Source organism: Hippocampus bargibanti, linkage group LG12 (genome assembly GCF_051943395.1).
Source record: "Hippocampus bargibanti isolate YZ-2025 linkage group LG12, ASM5194339v1, whole genome shotgun sequence".
In the NCBI taxonomy this organism is placed as follows: domain Eukaryota; kingdom Metazoa; phylum Chordata; class Actinopteri; order Syngnathiformes; family Syngnathidae; genus Hippocampus; species Hippocampus bargibanti.
In genome coordinates this window covers 16,244,505-16,265,177 of record NC_142745.1, presented here as the reverse complement: position 1 = coordinate 16,265,177, position 20,673 = coordinate 16,244,505, and the positions used below count along the sequence as shown (strand labels likewise).

Below are 20,673 nucleotides of genomic sequence, written 5' to 3'. Positions count from 1 at the left end.
CTGCCGACCCAAATGCTATCAAAACACATGATTTGTTGATGAAATATGGCATAGGATGATGTGCTTGCCGAAATCATCTGGTGTCCCCCCCCCTCTCTTTTTTTTGTCAATTTCACTATGTTGTGCAGACTCGGTGGAATGTTAAAACCCCTGGCACCCCCCTTCCCCCGCTCTCTCTTCTATTTTGTTCTTCTCTCCTCTTCTTTCTTCTTGTAAAATGATTATCTGTCAGGAACTTCTATTTCCTGTGCGATCAGGTACTGTCTCATACGCGATTATGTCACCTAATGTATGTTGCCAACTATTTGGAAAATATCAAGTATGCAGAAAGATTTGCTGAGACACACCTCAGATGTACTTTTAGAAGCTCCACAAGCTATTCAAAACCAATGGTTTTGTTTACTTCTGTTGTGTTTTGTTTGCAGTGTGTTTGTCTGTTTGTTTGGTTCTGTTGCTTTGTATGTTTGCATGCCATTTGAATTAATTATATAAAAAAAAAAAAAAATTACTCCCAAATTCACTTTTTGGTCGCTTCCTTCACTATTTTAAATACAGTGAGACCTCAACTTACGAACTTAATTGGTTCCCAGATAGAGTGTGTAAGGTGAAAAGTGTGTATCTAAAAAAAAAAATTCCCATAGGAAACCATTAAAATGGGAATAATCCGTTCCCGGGTTTCCATAAAATATACTTTTCAACTAAATAAGCCTTAAAACTACACACATCATACCTTATTCTGTGTATAATAAATGTGCTATTGTATTGTAATGAAAGAAATACACTGCATTGTATCATAAAGTCACTTTATTTACAACATTTATGGCTTGATGGAATGGCGTTGGAGGTCGAAGGTCAAAGGGAATTGCTGTTTGGAAAGAGGCGCATTACATAAGGACTGTAATTAAAGAAATAAACTGTACTGTAAAATAGAGTTTTATTTACCTTTTTGATGGTCGTTGATGGCTTATGGAAGGAGAGTCACCTTCCATAAGGACTGTTGGTAACTTAACCTCTGGTGCTGTTTGGTCGTGTGCTTCCGCCGAAGATTACTCCGCCGTGGTGGGTGTGTATTATGAAAATAGTGCTTAATATAAGGTTTAATTTTCATAAATTTAACGTTTGTAAGACGAAAAGTTTGTAAGATAAGGTGTTTGTAAGTTGAGGTCTCACTGTACTTGTTTGGTCTGAAAACCTCGTGTTGCACCCAAAAGCCGCCAGAAGAGGGCGACCAAGCTCCATGGAAGGAATTTATCAGCCTGTGGAAACTGGCTGATCAATTCCTTACATGGCTTTGTCATAATTTTCTGCCTTTTTGGGTGCGACATTTCCCACCCTTGATGCCTCAAAATGACACGGAATAAATTATTTAATCGATTGCAGACATGTATGCTTTCTTCTTCAAAACTATTTGAATCATATTCATAGCTGGATGTGTAACAAGAAAGCATATTCTCCGAATCTGAAGCCATTGTTTTGATTCTCCAGCAATGCAAGACGTCTTGGCGTGACGTCACGAACTGGGGGCGGGACTTTCTGAAAATGCCCAATTCGCAGCTCAATTTTTTTGCAGATTTTGGACACTTTGTCATTTTTTATTGGTGTTTGGCATTTGAATAAAAATATCATACTGCGTGTTTTGGTTATTTTAGATGCTATAAAACGTTTTTCTGATGTCAGTTGGGAAACAAAAAAGTGACATCGGTTGCCCTTTAAGTCACCTTAAATTAATTAATTTAATTAAATTAAATAAAAATGGAATCTCCTGCCCATTATCATCAACATGAGACTGATCTCGATGATCAGGAATTTGTTTCATTGGAGCACAACACTGCCACCTTGGGGCTTGGCTGATATCACACTATGGCTATTGTGCTTGCATGAGAATAATAATAATAATAATAATAATAATAATAATAATAATAATAATAATAATAATAATAATAATAATACATTTCATTTCCAAGCGTCTTTCAAAACTATCAAGGACACTTTACAGTCACTGGATTTTTTGTGTGGGTGAGCAGCGACAGCCATTCGTGCCAGTGTTCACTCCACCCGGAAATAACACAGCAGTAAAGTTATAAAAGGGAGAGGAAAGAAAGGAAACAAATGAGTCATCTCATTTTCTTAAAAAATAGGGGTGTGCGGACTTTTTATAACCATTGTGTCAAAATCACATTAGAGCTTTCGCTGGGCCTAAAACTAAGGTCAAGAAGATTAACCGATTTAACTCATTCGCTGCCATTCCCGAATTTATTTGGGAATTGAAAAGTGTTGCGTGGAGTGCCATTCTCGAATTGGTTCGGGTTTTGGTTTTTCTTGCGGGGGTGTTTTTGAAGCTTCAGTCAGTCCTCTGGCAATGTTTTTCCTTCCCACAAGGGGAGAGCATTTGCCTTTTGTACAACCACCCCCATTTCAAGCTCAGATACCGCCAGACCCATATAATGTTGGAAATAACTCTCTTTTTCTGATGAAAGAAGAGAGTCTAAGGTTTCTTACGCTCCATTAAATGTTTATGTAGTCCTAAAACTCAATATTCTGTGGGTCCTGCAATTTGAGTGAAAATCACAAAAACCCTGGCACTGGAGTGGACACATTTTTCCACATGATCTGGAAGTGAATGAGTTAATATGCTCTTTTTTTGGCAGCGTTATGCCAGTAACCATGTGCACTGATGATGCTTTATGATCCTCACAGTTTAAATTGCTTTGGTACTATTTTGTGGCTAACTACAAACCATTTTTGAGAGCGTATCTACTATTTGTGGACGTTTACGATTCGCAGGACGGTGCGGTCTCCGTCCTGGTAGCGTATTGTGAATAAATAATTTGAAAAATAAATATGATATAGGGAGATAAATTGAAATTGGTCACTTGGGCCCACAGCTTCAATCCAGCCAAGTGAATGAAACAAACCAAAACATTAAAACAATGACGCTTGTGAAACACAATAAATGTAATACTTCACTTGCGCCTGTAAAACATTCATTCATCCTCCTTACATTCATCATGTTCAGTCCACAAAAGGGTCCACGCGCTCATACGGCATTGCCGTGGGCCCCCCTGTCCGGCACCTCGTACTTGAAGACCACGCTGAAGAGTTTACCGCCGAGGCGATCGGCCAGCCAGGAGTTCTTGATGACGGCCATCTTGAGGCTCTCGCAACTGAGCGTCGCGTAGTAATTGGTGTGAATGGCCCGGCCCATACCCTCGATGATCACCAGGTCCGTGTGACGCTCGCGCACCACCATGGCTAAAACTTTGTCCAAACGGCTGGATGGGACATATGACAAAACGAGTTGTCGTGTAAATCACGGTGAGCTCGTGGGGGCTTAACCGATCCAACCAACAATCATTTTTAGTTTTTAGCTTGGAAGTTAGTCAAGAATGTAAAAAACGTTGTACTAAGTTCATCCTGTCTACTTGATATCTAATTTAAAGCAGATTCTTTACTTACAGACAGTGTATTATAGGTGTTCAATTACCTGACATGTTTCGGCGTATACTTCTGCCTTCGTGGCTTTGTGGAAGGCGGAAGTATACACCTATAATACACTGTCTGTAAGTAAAGAATCTGCTTGAAATAAGAATGTAAAAAGTTGAAATTTGGGCTGCATCTTAATGTGGTTACCTTATTGTAGTTTTTACCGTGGAGAGTCAAGATAATAACAACATAGCCACTCTTATTTTGTATTTAATTACATGAAAATGAAGAAATGATGAATTGATGAGGGAATTTGGTAGCTCAAAGTGTCAAAGTTGGGGGTTATATGAGACAAGATACTGTTTGAGATGAACAATTTGAAGCTGGAATGGTTTGAATTGGTGAAGAAATGTCGAGGGCTGTAAAATGTCTCATTCTTTTTTGGGGTGTGGGGAATTTTGAGATTGTTAAAAAGGTTGCTGCCATATCATGTCTGACTTAAATATTTTGACGTTTGAATGATTGAAGTTGTTTGGGAAGGAGAACAAAGTGGTGAGTGTGCAGACTATTTTTTTTTGTAGGTACAGAATATCTGAAACAAAATAATATGCAATTTTCCATCCATTTGTGATGAAATAAAAGAAGAAATTATTAGAACGGGAATTAATCTGAGCCACAACATCGCAAAGGGCTTTGTTTGGCGTTTCTCCCTACCTGAGATCCAAGCAGGGAGAACTGGAACCGCTCTGAATCAAAGTCAACCTGTCGTCCTTTAGCCCCGCCCTGCACAAGTTCACACCCTACCCTGATGATGCTCAAAGTGACCAGGTGACGAGTTTAAAATGGCATTTTGGTCGGCCCTCACTGAATGACGGGATCCATGGCGGCGATCCTCTCGGTCAGAATCTGTAGTTCGCCATTTGTGACATCGTTCAGAGCCGGACCAGAGTTACTAGCCAGCACCACCTACACAAAGGAAAAAAAGAAACAATAGTTGTGAATAGATGTGAAGTCATCTGACAAGAAAACTAAAATGGTTATCTGGGTTTCCTAAATGGAGTCAAAACAATTTCACTTTTGTTTTTTGTACATTTTTTGGTTTAATTCGGTGAGCTCTAATCGTCATTTATCTGCGAACCAAAACAGTAGCCCAGGAGGAGCTGCGTCCTAATACTTTCATCCGGTCAGCGTACACGAGGGGGCTTTGGATCTCGGTCTTACCTCCGTTCCCCGAGAGAGCAGCTCCCTGACAAAAGGCATCACTCCTAAAATGATGTCTACTCCGCTATTATCTACGAAAAACAAGGCACACTTGTGAGGACGCCCCTGTAAGACACAACCAGGATGGATTTGCATTCAAGAACTCATAGCCGAGCGAGCAAACAGCAAACAGGACAGAAGAAATCGGATGGTGGTGGAGTATGTGTGTTACGATCAACAAGCGACCTTAAGTCTCTGGAGCCATTGGTCATATGAATCCACCAGCCACGGCCGCTCTGGAGGAAGAACATGAAGAGAAAAATATATAAACGAATACATAAATGAATGAATAAATAATTGAATAGATTAATTAATGAACAAACGGATAAATAACTAAATACAGACATAATTAATTACACAAATCAATAAACATATATAAACATATGCAGCATAGATAATGAAATAAATAAACACACAAATAAATAGACAAACAAACAAATGATTAAACAAATAAACATACACACAAAAAACATAAAACAGAAGTAAATAAATACACATATAGATACAAAAGAACTAAATGAATAAATGACCAAATGAATAAATGACCAAATAAATAAATGAACAAATAAATAAATACATAAACACACAGATAAACTACATTACTTTGTTTTTCATTTGGCAGCCTATCTTTTGGATGCACTCATTTCTGCCTTCAAGCGTTTATCGGTTTGAAAAAAGTAGGAATTTTGCATTGCCAAAGGACTTTTTCAGAAACTCCTGCAATGTAAGGTACTGCTATTCCCCTCCTTTTTGTATCTTCAGAATGTTTGGTTTCATTCCCTATTCTTTCTTTCTGACATTTGTTAAATGACCACTGAGGGTACCCACAGTTTGTGAGTTTTTTTTTAATTATTATTATTATTTTTCCTTTCGGCTTCTCCCTTCAGGGGTCACCACAGTGAATCAATGTCCTCCATCTATCCCGGTTTTGTGCATCCTCTCCTGATATTTTTTGACTCCTTTTCTCTACCTTCAACGCTTGTTGGTATTAGTCTAGCCCTATGCTGGAGGGTTCTGATAACTCCGAGTTTGTGTTGTAAAGGTAAATGGTTAGAATCGAAAAGTAAGTATTGGTCAGTGTGCGTAGCCTTCCTAAAGACTTCTGTTTTTAGCGCTCTGTCCTCTTTTATAATTACTTTACAATCCAAAAAGGCTAGTTGGTTCTCTTTAATGTCCTCACGAGTAAATACACAAATAAATAAGTGAAAACAAAATGAATAGATAAAGAAACAAACACATTTTGATGCTGTGTACAAGCTTGTATTATTTTACTTGTTGGAGGGTGGTCACAATACTACCTTCTAGCTGCCTCTTTGCCTCCTCAAAGCCAAACTCGGGGTCGGAGTCCAGGACGCTACAGATGAGAAAGACACATGATTAGGTACACCTGCACAGTCGAGTAAACCAAAAATACCAAATCAACACACGCACACCTTCTTCTGGCCACCACATTGGCAGCGTACTCACTCAGATACGGCTTTGGCTCCCCAGTCGAAGACATTCCCGGCCAGGACCCCCCGCACCAGCGCAAACTGTCTCTGCTCCCAGGCCAACTCCTCCAGAGACCTGACGGCCGTCTGGTAGTACTTGAGCGCACTGTCGTTCTCCTTCTGTTTGATCTGAATGCAGGATGTAATGAAAAATGAAACTAGTTACAGAGAGCAAAGATTTGCGGCGGGAAGACCAAAGTCCAACCTTGGAGTAGGGATCTGGAAAATTGAATTCGTTTAAACAGTGCTCCCTCGTGTCGAGCAGACTTCGGACCGTGAGGGAGCCGTAAGCGCTGGGTGATGAGAATGAACACTACGTTAGCCGTCGACAAAAGGCTCGCATTACAGCAAGTGTTCAAATTCGGCGTCGGATTATCTCACAAAGGTTGGTGGCGCAAAGTCTGAAGCTTGTGTCTGTATTTGTGACGGAACTTCTCTGCACGCTCCACCGACTCGGCCATGTCGGGCTGGCTGGCTACTGCTCGCCTCACCACCTGTATGGAAAAAGATTTGTCAGGAGTCAAGATGGCGCGTTTTAACCTTCTACTGAGCGTATTTTAACTTCTACTGAGCGTATTTTACAAAGATTCCACCGCATATAGCTATATTTTACATTTTAAGAATCACGCTGAATATTCAGGAAGTCTTGTTTTCGAGTTGATGACGATCCCCTACGTGACGTCACATATGGAACGCCCCTGACCGAGAAAGCGACACACAATGCATTTGCGGTACTTTGTTTGGTCTGAAAACATCGTGTTGATGGCGAAATTAGAAGGAAAACACATCAATAACGCGATGGTGAATCGTTGTGTGTTTCACCAAGACTACTATTTGATATTCGCTGACACAAATTCCCAGCAGACAAATCAGCCCATTTCCAACGGAGTTTGGGCGCCATCTTGTGCATTTTCTGGGACACTACATGCTGTCATTGACGGCTCGAATTGATATGGGAGGTCTCCTTCAATCGATTGTAAACCTTTATGCTTTCCTCTTCAGAACTATTTGAATCATATTCATAAATGGGTGAGTAACAAGAAAGCCTCTTCTCCGAATCTGAACTCCGTGATCCCATTGTTTTGTTTCTTGAGCAAGGCAAGACGACTTGGCGTGACGTCACAAACTGGGGGCCAGACAATGACAAGCATGTAGTGTCCCAGACACTTTTAAGTCATTTTTATTGGTTGTACTAAGTTCATCCTGTCTACTTGATATCTACATATAACATGTAAGGTATTTGAACACCTACAATACACTGTCTGTAAGAAAAGAATCTGGGTTTAATCATTTTCATTGGTGTTGGCTGCAACGCCATTCCCCAAGAAAGTGGTGCCCTCCAGAAATGCAGACTCACTCGAATTACCCCAACAATTGGTGTTTTGCATTTGACTAAAAATATCAGCCTGCATGCTTTGGGTATTTTAGATGCTATAAAACGTTTTTCTGATGTCAGTTAGGAAACAAAAAATGGTGTTGGTTGTCCTTTAAAGGAGAACTTCAAGGTATAAATATGCAGTGTTGAAGTGTGATCTCACCCCATCGAGAGCTTCCTCGAAGCAGTCCAGCCAGTATTCGCGGGCCGGGGCGTCCTCGGTTAGGTCTACCGTGTCAGGGATGTAGGATGAGGGGTCCTGCAGCAGATGGAGATTCACCAGCTGCCTCTCCAGACGGTCCATCTCCAACATGTCGAACTGCGATACAGCACGGACGAGATCAGGGAACCAAAATACCAAAAAAAAAAAAAAAACATCCCGGTCGGAAAGCATGGTGACAATCATAAAGCCATAAATAAGTTATTGAAACACAGCAAATGCTTTTTACAAAATTGAACACATGTTTTGCCAAATTAGTGCAAAAATAATCTGAACATATTAGATTTTTGAGAAAAAAATATTTTTAAACCTAATTAACTCATTCACTGCCAGACGATGTGCAAAAATGTGTCCACTCCAGTGCCAGGGTTTTTGTCATTTTCACTCAAATTGCAGGACCCACAGAATATTGACTTTTGGGACTACATAAACATTAAATGCAGCTTTATAAACCTTAGACTCCCATTAATTCCTAAGTTATATGGGTCTGGAGTATTCTGAGTTTGAAATGGGGGCAGCTGTACAAAATACAATATAATACATATAGTACATATTGATTTATATAGCGCTTTAACAATAAGCTGAAGCCATAACAAAGTGCTAACATGGAAAAAAGGCAAATGCTGCCCCCTTGGGGGAGGGACAAACATTGCCAGAGGTCTGACCAGCGCTTTATCAGCACCCCCTTCAAGAAAAACCAAAACCCGAAAAAAAATCAGGAATGGCTTGCCATGTCACTTTTCAATTCCCGAATAAATTCAGGAATGGCAGCGAATGAGTTAACATTGCAATACCAACAAAAAAAACATTAGGTGTCAGAATCGATCTATAAACGCCTTCCACTTGCCTTTCTTTGAATATTCTAAAAGGGTGAGTAGTTTTACTTGAGTGTAGTTTTATTATTCTTTGGGGCAGGTCTTTTTGTGCTACTAAGACAGCCGCGAGTGTTCAAATGCAAAACAAATAGTCCCTGCACGGTTAATCAAGGTTTTGTGTAGGTTTCATCATGTTTTAGATATTAGAACAGCAGCAAAAGACAGGTGAAAAATGTTATGACTGGATGGTTGGTGACAACAGACATGGTGCACGTAGTATTGAATACTAATAAAGCAAGTAAAGAAAAAGTGACAGGTGCAACTTTTGCCTTCGGCAAAACTTAAACCTAGCGCACAAGACAATGTGCAAAGGGGTGAGTAGGCAGCGTGTAAAGGTGAGGACCGGTCGGATGTACTTACGGGGAACTGAGGATTAGCAAGACAAAAGAAAATCAAAAGAAGAAGATGATGAGGACAGATGCCATTTCACAATAAAGTCAATCAAAGATGACACATGACAATTTCAAGGAAGTCACGTGAAAGAGGAAACAAAGATGATGATGGTTGATGGGTGGTGTTTTTCAATATGTAGTATAAGGCTCACCGTTCCGCTCCGCGCGCGTTGCATGGGATTCATTTCCGGAGAAATACTCATCAGGCCGGAACTTCCCGCATAATTCTCCCCCCAGCTGTACTGGTTTGGATCTGCATCAAACATACATACAGTGTACTTCCGAGTAGTACATGGTACATGTGACAAATAACAATACGGTTAGGAATATTATAGATCAGGTGTCCGGAACCTATGGCTCACGAGCCATATATGGCTGTTTTGATGATTGCATCTGGCTCGCCGATAAAACTAAATACATATTCTCGCTTTTTCGCTGTTCATTTCCTGTTGGGGCTGCAGTTGGCAGAAAGCGCAATTTTGATTGGATGATACTGACCTATGGCTGTTGATGTCGAAAGAGGTAAAAGGCCCCCTTTTAAATAAGCCTGACGAGTTTAAAAAAATGAAGAGTATCGTACACTTCAGGTTGAATGGATGGAAGGATCCACATTCGTGGAGAGAAAAAGTTCTGCCGTGATTCGTGATTTGCAATGAAACAATACCATGAATGAAACAGTTGAATATCGGTGGCACTTTGACAAGGCCCGTGCTAACGTTAACATTAATATACTTCTGTGAGAGACAGCAGAAAGCAAGCGTGCAAGCTAATGAGCAGTGTGCAGGTTAGCTAGCAGTAGCTTCACCTATGGACCCGGCAAGTTGACTTTCATTCCGATCGTTTGGCTGGATTTTTTTTTACCAATCATGAGGAATGGAAAACTATTCATATTAATGGTGAGTATTATCACAAAGGTATTTTAAATAATATATTCTGACATTTTGTTGAAATCGTGTGTGTGTGTGTGTGTGTGTGTGTGTGTGTGTGTGTGTGTGTGTGTGTGTGTGTGTGTGTGTGTGTGTGTGTGTGTGTGTGTGTGTGTGTGTGTGTGCGTGCGTGCGTGTGTGTGGCACTCACTGAAAAACATTTCAAAATATTTTATCGTTTACTTTGATGGCTCTTCGTCAAAAAGGTTCCCGACCCCTGTTGTAGATGCATTATTTACACAGCCTCAATGTGGGGGTGTCAGGGGGATAAAGTGCGGCAAATAAGAAGACAGAATAAGAATCATCATTTCCCACTCCCACTGTGACTCCCACTCCCACTCTGACTCTCACGCTCACTGCCACTCCGATTCCCACTTTCATTCCGACTCCCACTCCCATTCTTTCTCTCTCTCTCTCTCTCTCTCTCTCTCTCTCTCTCTCTCTCTCTCTCTCTTTCTGCTCAAAAAGAGAAATGTTTTGTGTGAAATCAATCCATCGCTCTTACTGTCTTCCTCCGCGCCCTTGAGAAAAGCCCCGATGGCCCCCAAATAGCCTTCGTGTCTCAGGAATAAGGCCTGCACCTCTCCCTGCACACAAAATCGTGTCGTGGTAAATGCGGTTCACAAGTGCTATGCTAAGATTTGTCTTCAGGCTTGAAGTAATCATTGCCTTGGTGAAGAAGTTGATGCTGTAGGTGATGGTGTGCATGGTAACCGGATGCCCCCGGATGAAAAAGCCCCCGAAGTAGACCCGCGACAGCTGGTGGAGTTTGGCGTACAGGCAGGCCAGCTGCCCGATGTCGTTGCTGATCATGTGGAGCAAACTCTTCGCCATGTCTTCTTTGGAAAACTCTGAAAGGCACAACACACCAGAGCTACAGTACACTCGCTGGCGACGGCATCACAGAGGAAAAGCAGTGACTCCATGCATCACCTTTATCCGCCGTGGCGGACTTCCCAAAGCTGCTGGCAATCAAGTCGCCAGTGAGGCCCAGAGAGCCGTAGGAGCCTCCGTAAATGTCTTTGACCAGCATGTCCACGCTGGTGTGCTGCCCCTTCGAGGCCAGTTGGAGCAGCTCGTCAAACCTCTGCGAAGGAGGAGGTAAAAAGCAAAATGTGGACTTTGACCCATATGTTGTGGAACAAATATGACTTCAGTGTCATACTTATTTTGGACATTGAACTTTTCCCTGAAAAAAAATGCTCGTGAAGAAAAACGCCACGTGCTGTGATATTGTGCAACAAATAGCGAATGTGCGGCCCTCGCTAAGACACGTAGTGTCTGAGGACTTTTGACTAATTCTTTCGTGAAAGCTAGAGATAACGTATGTTGTCTTTTTGAGAATGAAGAACCTTGATGTGGAGTCAAGCTATAGAACGCTACTTTCGTTGAGCTAGCCGGTTTATTTGCCATGCTTGTCAGTCGCGTCGCACATGTTCGCAGGGATTCACTTTTGTGAAAAAGAACTAAATTCAGATCTGCCGCTGTGAATTTGAGTCAAACTATTCGAGAAGAAGGAACCCTGAGTGACAATATAATACAGTACATATTGATTTATATAGCGCGTTAGCAACAGCTGAAGCTGTAACAAAGCGCTAACAATGTAGAAAGCGCGAGTTAGCTAGCTAGCTAAGTCAAAGTAGCTCAGTAACAACAGTTAGTTAGCCTATAATAATAATAATAATAATAATAATGCATTTCATTTATATGCTTGTAATGAACAATCTAGTGGGATTGCTGCCCCATTTTTTTTGTTTGTCAAAACAAAGAAATAAATAAAATAAACTTTAGTTTGGATGGTTGTGAATTTGTGCCCATGTGTTTTTGTCAAGAAGTTGTTAGTTGATACGTAGACTGATGCGTTATCTTAATTAGGCTGGTTAGCTGCTAGATGCTGTCACGGGTTAGCGGTCACTTCAATTTTTTTTTTTTACAACTGTGTAACAGTTAAAGAAAAAAAATATAAAATAAATACCTTTGTTTTGGTGAGTAAAGCCCCAAGTCCCCAAAATGTCCCTCCACCTATCGAGCTTCCTCCGATACGCTCAAATTTGTCCTCCGATTCTACCTGTGAGAGCAAGAAATGACACGTTGCAGTGCATGCTTAAAGGACAACCGACATCACTTTTTTGTTTCCTAACTGACATCAGAAAAAACGTTTTATAGCATCTAAAATACCCAAAAAAACGCAGGCTGATATTTTTAGTTAAATGCAAACCACCAATAAAAATGACTTAAAGTGTCCAAAATCTGCAAAAAATTGAGCTGCGAATGGGGCATTTTCAGAAAGTCCCAAGACGTCTTGCCTTGCTGGAGAATCAAAACAATGGCTTCAGATTCGGAGAATATGCTTTCTTTTTACACATCCAGTTATGAATATGATTCAAATACTTCTGAAGAGGAAAGTATAAATGTTTGCAATCGATTAAAGAAGGTCTTCAGGGTCATTTTGACGGATCAAGACTGATGTGTAGTGTCACAGAAAATGCAGAAGATGGCAGCAGAGCTCCATTGGTAATAGTTTTATTCTTCACCTTGGAATTTTTGTCAACGAATATCAAAGAGTTGTCTCGGTGTAACATACAACAATTCACCATTGCGTTATTTATGTGTTTTCCTTCTAATTTCACCATCAACATAGATCAACACAAAGTTTTCAGACCAAACAAAGTACCGCAAAATGCATTGAGGTGATGCAAGGGATGTCCTTTCTCGGTGAGGGGCGTTCCTTCAGTGACGTAGGGTGAGGACTCGTCACCAACTCAAAAACAAGACTTCCGGAATATACAGTGCGAGTCTTAAAACGTAAAATATAGCTATATGCGGTGGAATCTTTGTAAAATACGCTCAGTAGAAGTCATTTGAAGCGATTTAACAAATTATGGACACAACTTGCCCGGAGCCGTCGGTTGTCCTTTAATACTGTGTTTATGGAATAGGAATTAAGAACATTAAAGCATCAATTTTCATCAATCTTTAATTTTGTCCTTTTGTCCTTTAATGCCCACTGTTGTCTACTACCATCTACTTCCCTTTTTTCTGACTTTTCTTCATGTGACGTTTGCATGGTAAGCCCGGAGACGTTTGACACTGTTCATTGGTATTTGTTCAGCGTTCGTACCTTGACGATGGAAACCCCGGAGCCGATGTTGACGAGCAAGTAGGGGAAGATATCCGGTTGGGTGGTCTGGAAGCGGAACTCGGAGTCGGCGTGCTTGGCATACACGAAGGCCTCGTGAGGAATGTTCCTCAGGACAAAATTGCAGCCCTTGATCAGACACGTCATCTCATCCTCCTTGTCCACTCTCGCACAAAAAACAAACACCTTGTCATTTTTCATGAGGCTACCACAGATACTCACCCCTGAAGCCACATGCCAGCAAGCAATTATTTTCTAACTTTAAATACACAGCGGTGAACTTTGAAAGTCAGTATGTGCATTGGGAATGTTATTCAAACAAGCGCAAGTCTTCAGTGTAAACATGTAACCAACAAATGTGGCATTAATGTACTTACTTGAGTCTCAGTTTCCTTTCCAGGAGTTCTTTAAATTTGTGCGCCCCGCCACCCGTTGCCTTGATGACTTTCGTGTCGGTGTTGACCAGGTGGTCTTTGATAAAGTCCAAGCAAGTTTCGATGTAGGCATTCTCAAATTTGATGAAGTGTAAGCGCGCCGTGACTTCCTCTTGAACCGATATCTCATATAGTTTGTCGCCGGCCGCCTCCTAGGAGATAAACAAACGCAAACCTGAGCATCGGTGAGCATCATTAAGTCATTCACTGCCATTCCCGAATTTATTAGGGAATTGAAAAGCATGACATCGACCAGCATTCCTGAATTTGTTCGTTTTTTTTTTTTTTTCTTGTGGTGGGGGGAATCAAGCTGTGGTAAGAGCTGTGGCAATGTTTTTCGCTCCCACAGGGGGGTAGCATTTGCCTTTTGTACAGCCACCCCCATTTCCATTGCAGATACGTAATTCTAGAGCTAAATAAAATCGGAAACTTTTTTTCTGATGAAAGAAGAGTCTTGGGTTTCTTACACTGCATTGATTGTTTATGTACCCCTAAAACTTAATATTCTATGGGTCCTGCAATTTGAGTGAAAATTACAAAACCCTGAGTGGAGACATTTTTGCACATTGTCTGGCAGTGAATGAGTAAAGCCTTGTTGTTTGCACCAATTATTGTATTAAATAAATAAAGTTGAAGCAGTGGAAGTTTGGGACTTTGGTCCACCGCCAATTTATTTGTCTTTTTTCAAAAAATTATTCCAAAGTAAAAATTATCCGCTCCAGTGTCCACTTTTGTGGTTAACTCTTCAGACAAATCATTAAGCAGTATTTTAACATAAATAACTTCGTTAACTGATGACAATAACCAACCGCCATTTACATGACCTGGACATCGTGGAATCCACAACAACAACGAAGTCAAGTCCGAGTCAACGCGAATAAAGTGTGACGGGGAGGCTGGGGTGTGTGGAGGTGAAAAAAATAATTATTACCTTGGCAGAGTGGTCGAAGGAGCGAACTTTGGCCACTTTGTGCTGAACAGTTGAATAGTATGCGAGTTTGGTGAGAGATCCACCTGTAGCGAAGAAGTAATAAGCAGAGCTTGGTGAAATTTTCCTAAAATGTGACTCGGAAAAATAATCATCCTAGCGAGTAGCTTAGGATGCTAACCTCCGCGATCGTGGAGGTTGTTTACAGTGTTTGACAAATTCGGCGTGTTTGTGATGAGACTCAAAAGAAGTTTCTGAAAATCAACCCGAGAGATAGTTCTATCTAAGGAAGCCTGTCGTTACACTGACTTTCACTTTTGCCCTCAGTCCATGAACGCAACCTAATTTTCTGTTTTGTTTTTTGTTTCTAGTCGAACAGCATTAGGGTCAAAGGAAACGTCCATAGTATTCAGGTACCTATGTCTATGGCGAAGCGCTTGGCGTTCTCCAAATTGCGGAATATTTCGTCTGGAGGTAAAATGATGCTTTTATCCATGGTCTGGTGGCGGCTCGCGTAGCAGCTGTCAGCTTGGTCACATTCCGCCATAGTCGAGAACGTGCTGACGAGTCACCAAGCGTGCGTCCGCTCGGCCAATCAGCGAGTACGTTTTGTGTGGTGGGTGGAGTCCGGTACACGCATTCCACACAAATCTTAATAAAAAAGTATTTAATATTGAAAAATAAGTTAACCACTTGGCCACACCCCCACACTACAATCGTGGAATGTTCATTTATATACTGTATTACATTTTAGATCTGCATATTAGAAGTCCAAGATGGCGCCCGAGTAGGCAGCCTCAGCAAGTGCTCTCATGAGCCTTGCTTTTTTTGGTTGTTTTTGTCTTGTTTTGTGTTTTCTTTTGTCACTTTGTGTTGTTGTGCATCGTGTGGAACGGATACAGATTGTTTTTCAGCATTTTTGACCACGACATTCATCAAGGAGGAGACTGTGCTGAGCGGTTGCGCCTTTTCGGCAGCATGAATATGCCAGTACTGTTTTTGAATGGGAGGAATGTCGGAGCCATTCGACTGCCATCGCTGGACACCAAAGGGGCCATTGTGCTTTTTTGCGCCTGTAATGGGCAGCATCTTCACAGCCCCGCTTTGTTTAGCGGAAAGGTCAGTGCCGTTGGACGGTCTGCGGCTGGATGGATGCATGGCTGGAGGAACCCGCAATAAGAAGAAAGGAGCGTCAGCGCAGAGCGCCAATGCGTATGTGGAACTGTTGCGGCTTGGAATTGAAGCAGATTTATGTGGAACAGGAGATGTGAGACAATCTCTTTTCGTCAATGGATGCTACAGCTGCGTGTTTGCTTTCAACATTTAGCTTGTAGTTGACATGCACATTCCACCATGATGTCCCTGATCCACTGGTGGAAAGACGCTTTGATACTCTCCTCTTTCATCTAGAACTGTTTCATGTCATCACAAAGAGGGTACAGCAAGTCCTGAAGAATGAATGTCTCTCTGTGTCTTTGTTTTGTCATATTGTCTCTATGCTGTCATATTATTTGTTATTTAGTTGTTGTTTTTTTGTTCTTTTGACTTCAGGACGGCGCCGCGAGAGTGGCTGCCTTTCCAGCAGCTCATGTATTTCGTTTTTCTACTTTCATTCCTTTCATCTTTGCTGCTGTGAAATGTAGATTTCTCCACTGTGAGACTAATAAAGGCAAATCCAATCCATCTGACAACATCATCATTAATCCTATTGAGCACTAGAGGGCAGCATTATTTAGCAAAGGGGACAGGGGTGAGGAGGGCTGAATGCTGCCTTTCAGATGCACCTCAACTTTATCAACTCCCTTACAGTTTGGCCTCACTTGGAGCATTAAACTGCACGTGTGCCCATTATTGTGTATGGACATGAACAACTATTTTCAGTCATTGTTAATTAGAATAGAATAGAATAGAATAAAATAGAATTCAATACAATACAATACAATACAATACAATACAATACAATACAAACAAATACAATACAATACAATACATATTGATTTATATAGGGCTTTAAAAACAAGTGAAGGGCGGCCCGGTATCGAGTGGTTAGCGCAGTGCAGAGGTTGTGAGTTCAAGACCCGGTCCGGCCTCCCTGTCTGGAGTTTGCATGTTCTCCCCGGGCCCACGTGGGTTTTCTCCGGGTCCTCCGGTTTCCTCCCACATTCCGAAAACATGTATGGCAGGCAGATTGAACACTGCAAATTGTCCTTAGGTGTAAGTGTGAGAGTGACTGTTGTTTGTCTCTGTGTGCCCTGTGATTGTCTGGCAACCAATTCAGGGTGTCCCCCGCCGAGTGCCCGAAGATGGATGGATGGACAACAGGTGAAGCTGTAACAATGGATTTAAGAATAGAATAGAATAGAATAGAATAGAATAGAATAGAATAGATGGACTAACAAGTAATATTTATCTGGCTGTGTTGTTGCGCTTTGTGGTGGAGACATTTGCACACCGACGGTGTAGGAACACATGTAGACAGGCAATACAAACCATACTTACAGGCATATATTGTTAATCCTCTACAAAAACAAAATAGGAATGGAGCTCTCTAAGAGTCACTTATAATAATTTTATTTGTCTGGGTGATATAGTATTATAAGCTGCTCGGTGGTTATATCACAATGTTTTTTCCCTTTGTGTACGTTTAGCCATCCTTTAAAAACCATAACACTAAAATATAATCATCTAACTGCTGGCAAGCTGTCAATGAAATCTCCCTGTGAAGTGTGCCAAATTCCCTCAGGGTCGGGCGGAGGGGAGGTGGAGGGTTTTTGGCTTAGGCCAGTGGGGGTCGAAGGGCTGATGAGGATGTTTATCACGCCTCATGCACTGTGACTTTGCGCTCAAGACGTTCCCACACTCCTCACATGATTGAGCTGGCGCCCGCTCAAGAGACATGTGCCTCGTTAAATGCTAATTCGCCTCCATCCAGCAAACAGACACACAGACAAACCACCACCGCCCCACTTGCGCCTCACCTCGCAACCCTCCCTCCTCCTCTTCTTGTTCATCTTTAATTGCTGATCCTTGCTTATGGAAGAGGAGAATCTCGGCATATATTTTGACCAGGTGTTGCTTAGTCACCCAAAGAGGCTCTTTTGTATTGCGACAACTCATTTCATGGTGATTTTAACTGAGGTTGCAAGGCGCCATTCAAAGGAGCTCTACAACTAACTTTGGCATGTTGCTCAATGGATTGAAATAAATTTGGCGCCCCGTGATCTAACTCCCATTGCATAAATGCCCCTTTTTTTGTTGCAATTTACAGAAAATAAGTAAAAACAAAACAGTATTAAAATATATTGCGAATGGGGATAATGTACAAATGTGTGTGTGTGTGTGTGTGTGTGTGTGTGTGTGTGTGTGTGTGTGTGTGTGTGTGTGTGTGTGTGTGTGTGTGTGTGTGTGTGTGTGTGTGTGTGTGTGTGTGTGTGTGTGTGTGTGTGTGTATGTATGTATGTATGTATGTATGTATGTATGTATGTAATAAATATATAAAAATAAATCTAAATCAAAGGAGTACTAAAATACATGTCGGCTGGGAATGCAGATTATAATGAATGAGCCGCTTGATGTAAACATCTAAAGAGGCCCCGCAGCCGTCCCGTCCCCCCTGCCACTCCTCCCATTTTGTCTATTATGTGCATGCGGGGATGTGAGTCTCTTTCCTCGGCTTTCCCACACTGGCTTCCATTCAACGCACTTGTGCCGGACAAAAGAAGTGTGTCTGCTTGCACATCACATTAATGACACAGAGACTCCCTTTTACTGCTTCACCCCCACCGCTCAGCAATGGGATCTTCCCTTTTTTTAAGGGCCAACATGAATGCAGAGGTGCATGAGATTCCCAGGAGGTGGCCAACAATCCCGCCGACTGTTTACGTTGCTCGTATTCAGCCCCTCATTTACAAAGTGCTATGAAAGACATGGCCGTCACTCACTGCGCTTAATCGCATGAAATCATTGTGTGATTTTTCATCAATGACAATATGGACACATAGAACACGGCGCAGTGATTCGCAACCCCAGATTTGTGGGAAATGATCCAACTTGTCATTATTGTTTTGGTAATTATTGTAATTTACAAAAAATAAAAAATCAGGACATCTTGGGAATCATTTGATATTTGCCCAATTCTCCCCATTTTCACAACAAGCTGAATCGAAAACAAAGGCTGCATTTGAAAGATGACCTCAGCCTCTTAAATCACACATCTTTTTACCTCAGATTTCTTTTTTACATACTGATTTTTCATTTTGGGGGAATCTCAGTTGCTTTGCAGTCGCTGTATGTAGCTGGCATAGACAGATAAACAAATCTCGATGGATCACTCCCATTGCCGTGTAAAGGCCCCGCCTTGTCAAAGTCTTTGATGGCAGCAAAAGTGCACTCTGGAGCACTACTTTCCCACATTCATACAACCCCCACCCCACCCCAGCCCCGCCTTCGCCTCCTCTCCCTAGGTCCAGCTGCTCCCCCGAGATGTGACTATTGTCTCCCCATGCTTCTTTCCGATTGGCCGACAGTGTGAGAAAGTCCAGAACCCCGCATTAATATGGAGACGCGGGACTATAAGAAGGAGGCTGGACGCCAGGCGAGAGCATGTTGTGCACGGGGAGCACACACAAAAGCAGTCATGGCTCCTGCAATCTCTCTACAAGACGCTCACCTGACTCTCACTCACAAGGTACGCTCCTTGGCATCATCACCTTCATCATCATTCCAGATCTTTGATATCTGGTACTTACAAGGGTCATGTAGAGCTCTATTTCTTTTTCTTACTTTGCAACAGTAACATTAATATTTTTTTTACTAGTACATGTATAGTGAATTTTCTCATACTGTACCATGTTATGGCAAGACATGCACTTATAACTGGACATTCATCCTATTGAGTGGCTTTGGGTTTTGTCTGCTATTTTAATGTGATGTAATGTAATGTAATACAAATAAACAAAATGTTATTTTATTTTATTTTATTTTATTTTATTTTATTTTATTATGTGTCTGTTTATTTATTTATGTATTTATTTTATTATGCTATACATGCAGTATGTACAAGATATTACTTTGGGAGTGTTTTGGGTTTTTTCTACCAAGTTTTTCAACACGTGTAATAATGAGGAATATGTAATATACGAGATGAAGCTAGTATACAACCCACTCCTGTATTTTAAGATGTTATTTTTTTTCCATTGAAACATTTGAGTATTGCACAATGCTCATCGTCGTTTGTTCCCCGTGCAGATCCGAAAGCCTCTGGTGGAGAAGTTACGACGGGAGCGGATCAACAGCAGCATCGAGCAGCTCAAGACTCTCCTAGCTCCCGAGTTCCTCCACCAGCAGCCCGACTCCAAGATGGAGAAGGCCGACGTCTTGGAGATGACCGTTTGCTTCCTCAGGAGACTGCAGTGCGTCCGTCGCGGTTACGCCAGGTGCGCCACAGAGGCGACGCAATTCTTATCCGAGGAGCGAGAAGGGATGCGGTTGGGTCAGATGACGCCTTCCTGGGGGGAGAAGCTGCCAGAGGAAGACGAGTCTCCTCCCGCCAAGGAAAAGAACTCAACCAAGAGCGCTCCCTGGAGGCCTTGGTAGACCGTCTTGACTTTGGGCTCAAGTTTCAACTTGCCTTTTGTGAAGGCTTACATGTCGCTCTGCAAAAGAACTTTTATATTGTTGTTGTTTTGTTATAAAAAATATTCTTGGCATTCAAGTGTTAATATGCGGTGCAAATAGAACTATTCCGACTGGGCCGGAATACACATTATTTGCTTTTAGATCGTTGAATGGTTTGTTTATAGTTTTCCTTCTATGAAGGAGGAATCGTCATACATGTAGAACATGTTTCCTATATACGTGGGTGTGTTAGATTTTGCACAAGTGACAGGACACACGCGCACACACACACACACACACACACACACACACACACCCACACACACACACAGCACACACACACACACACATACACACGCCATTAGTGAAGGTGTCGCCATGAATGTATTGCTTTCAAACCAAGGCATTCGCATTAAAGCAATCATGAAAAAACAATATATGCCTCTCTGTTGTTATTTATTTATTTATTTACTTATCTATCCATCCATTTATTTATTCATTTATTTACCTATTTTTTTATTTATCCATTTATTTATTTATTTAATCATTCATTTGTTTATTTAATTAATTACTTTTAAATAACCGATTATTAATC

The 20,673-nt window shown here is 41.5% G+C and overlaps 2 protein-coding genes across 2 annotated transcripts; one reads left to right on the top strand and one right to left on the bottom strand.

Moving 5' to 3' along the window:
• Nucleotides 1-149: 149 nt before the first annotated feature.
• Nucleotides 150-15,038, bottom strand: pank4 (pantothenate kinase 4 (inactive)). The gene is made up of 19 exons (XM_089010856.1): nucleotides 14,880-15,038; nucleotides 14,466-14,548; nucleotides 13,478-13,686; nucleotides 13,083-13,266; nucleotides 11,937-12,029; nucleotides 10,895-11,048; nucleotides 10,631-10,812; nucleotides 10,467-10,548; nucleotides 9,188-9,288; nucleotides 7,712-7,867; nucleotides 6,555-6,667; nucleotides 6,379-6,466; nucleotides 6,151-6,302; nucleotides 5,982-6,037; nucleotides 4,870-4,919; nucleotides 4,645-4,749; nucleotides 4,289-4,389; nucleotides 4,138-4,206; nucleotides 150-3,272 (listed from the first exon to the last, which is right to left on the bottom strand). The coding sequence occupies exons 1-19, from the start codon at nucleotides 15,007-15,009 to the stop codon at nucleotides 3,038-3,040; spliced, it is 2,343 nt and encodes a 780-aa protein (XP_088866982.1). The 5' UTR covers nucleotides 15,010-15,038; the 3' UTR covers nucleotides 150-3,037.
• Nucleotides 15,039-19,021: 3,983 nt separating this feature from the next.
• LOC148890724 (transcription factor HES-5-like) lies at nucleotides 19,022-20,488 on the top strand. Its single transcript, XM_089010468.1, has 2 exons — nucleotides 19,022-19,149; nucleotides 19,710-20,488. The coding sequence occupies exons 1-2, from the start codon at nucleotides 19,099-19,101 to the stop codon at nucleotides 20,055-20,057; spliced, it is 399 nt and encodes a 132-aa protein (XP_088866594.1). The 5' UTR covers nucleotides 19,022-19,098; the 3' UTR covers nucleotides 20,058-20,488.
• Nucleotides 20,489-20,673: the final 185 nt, after the last annotated feature.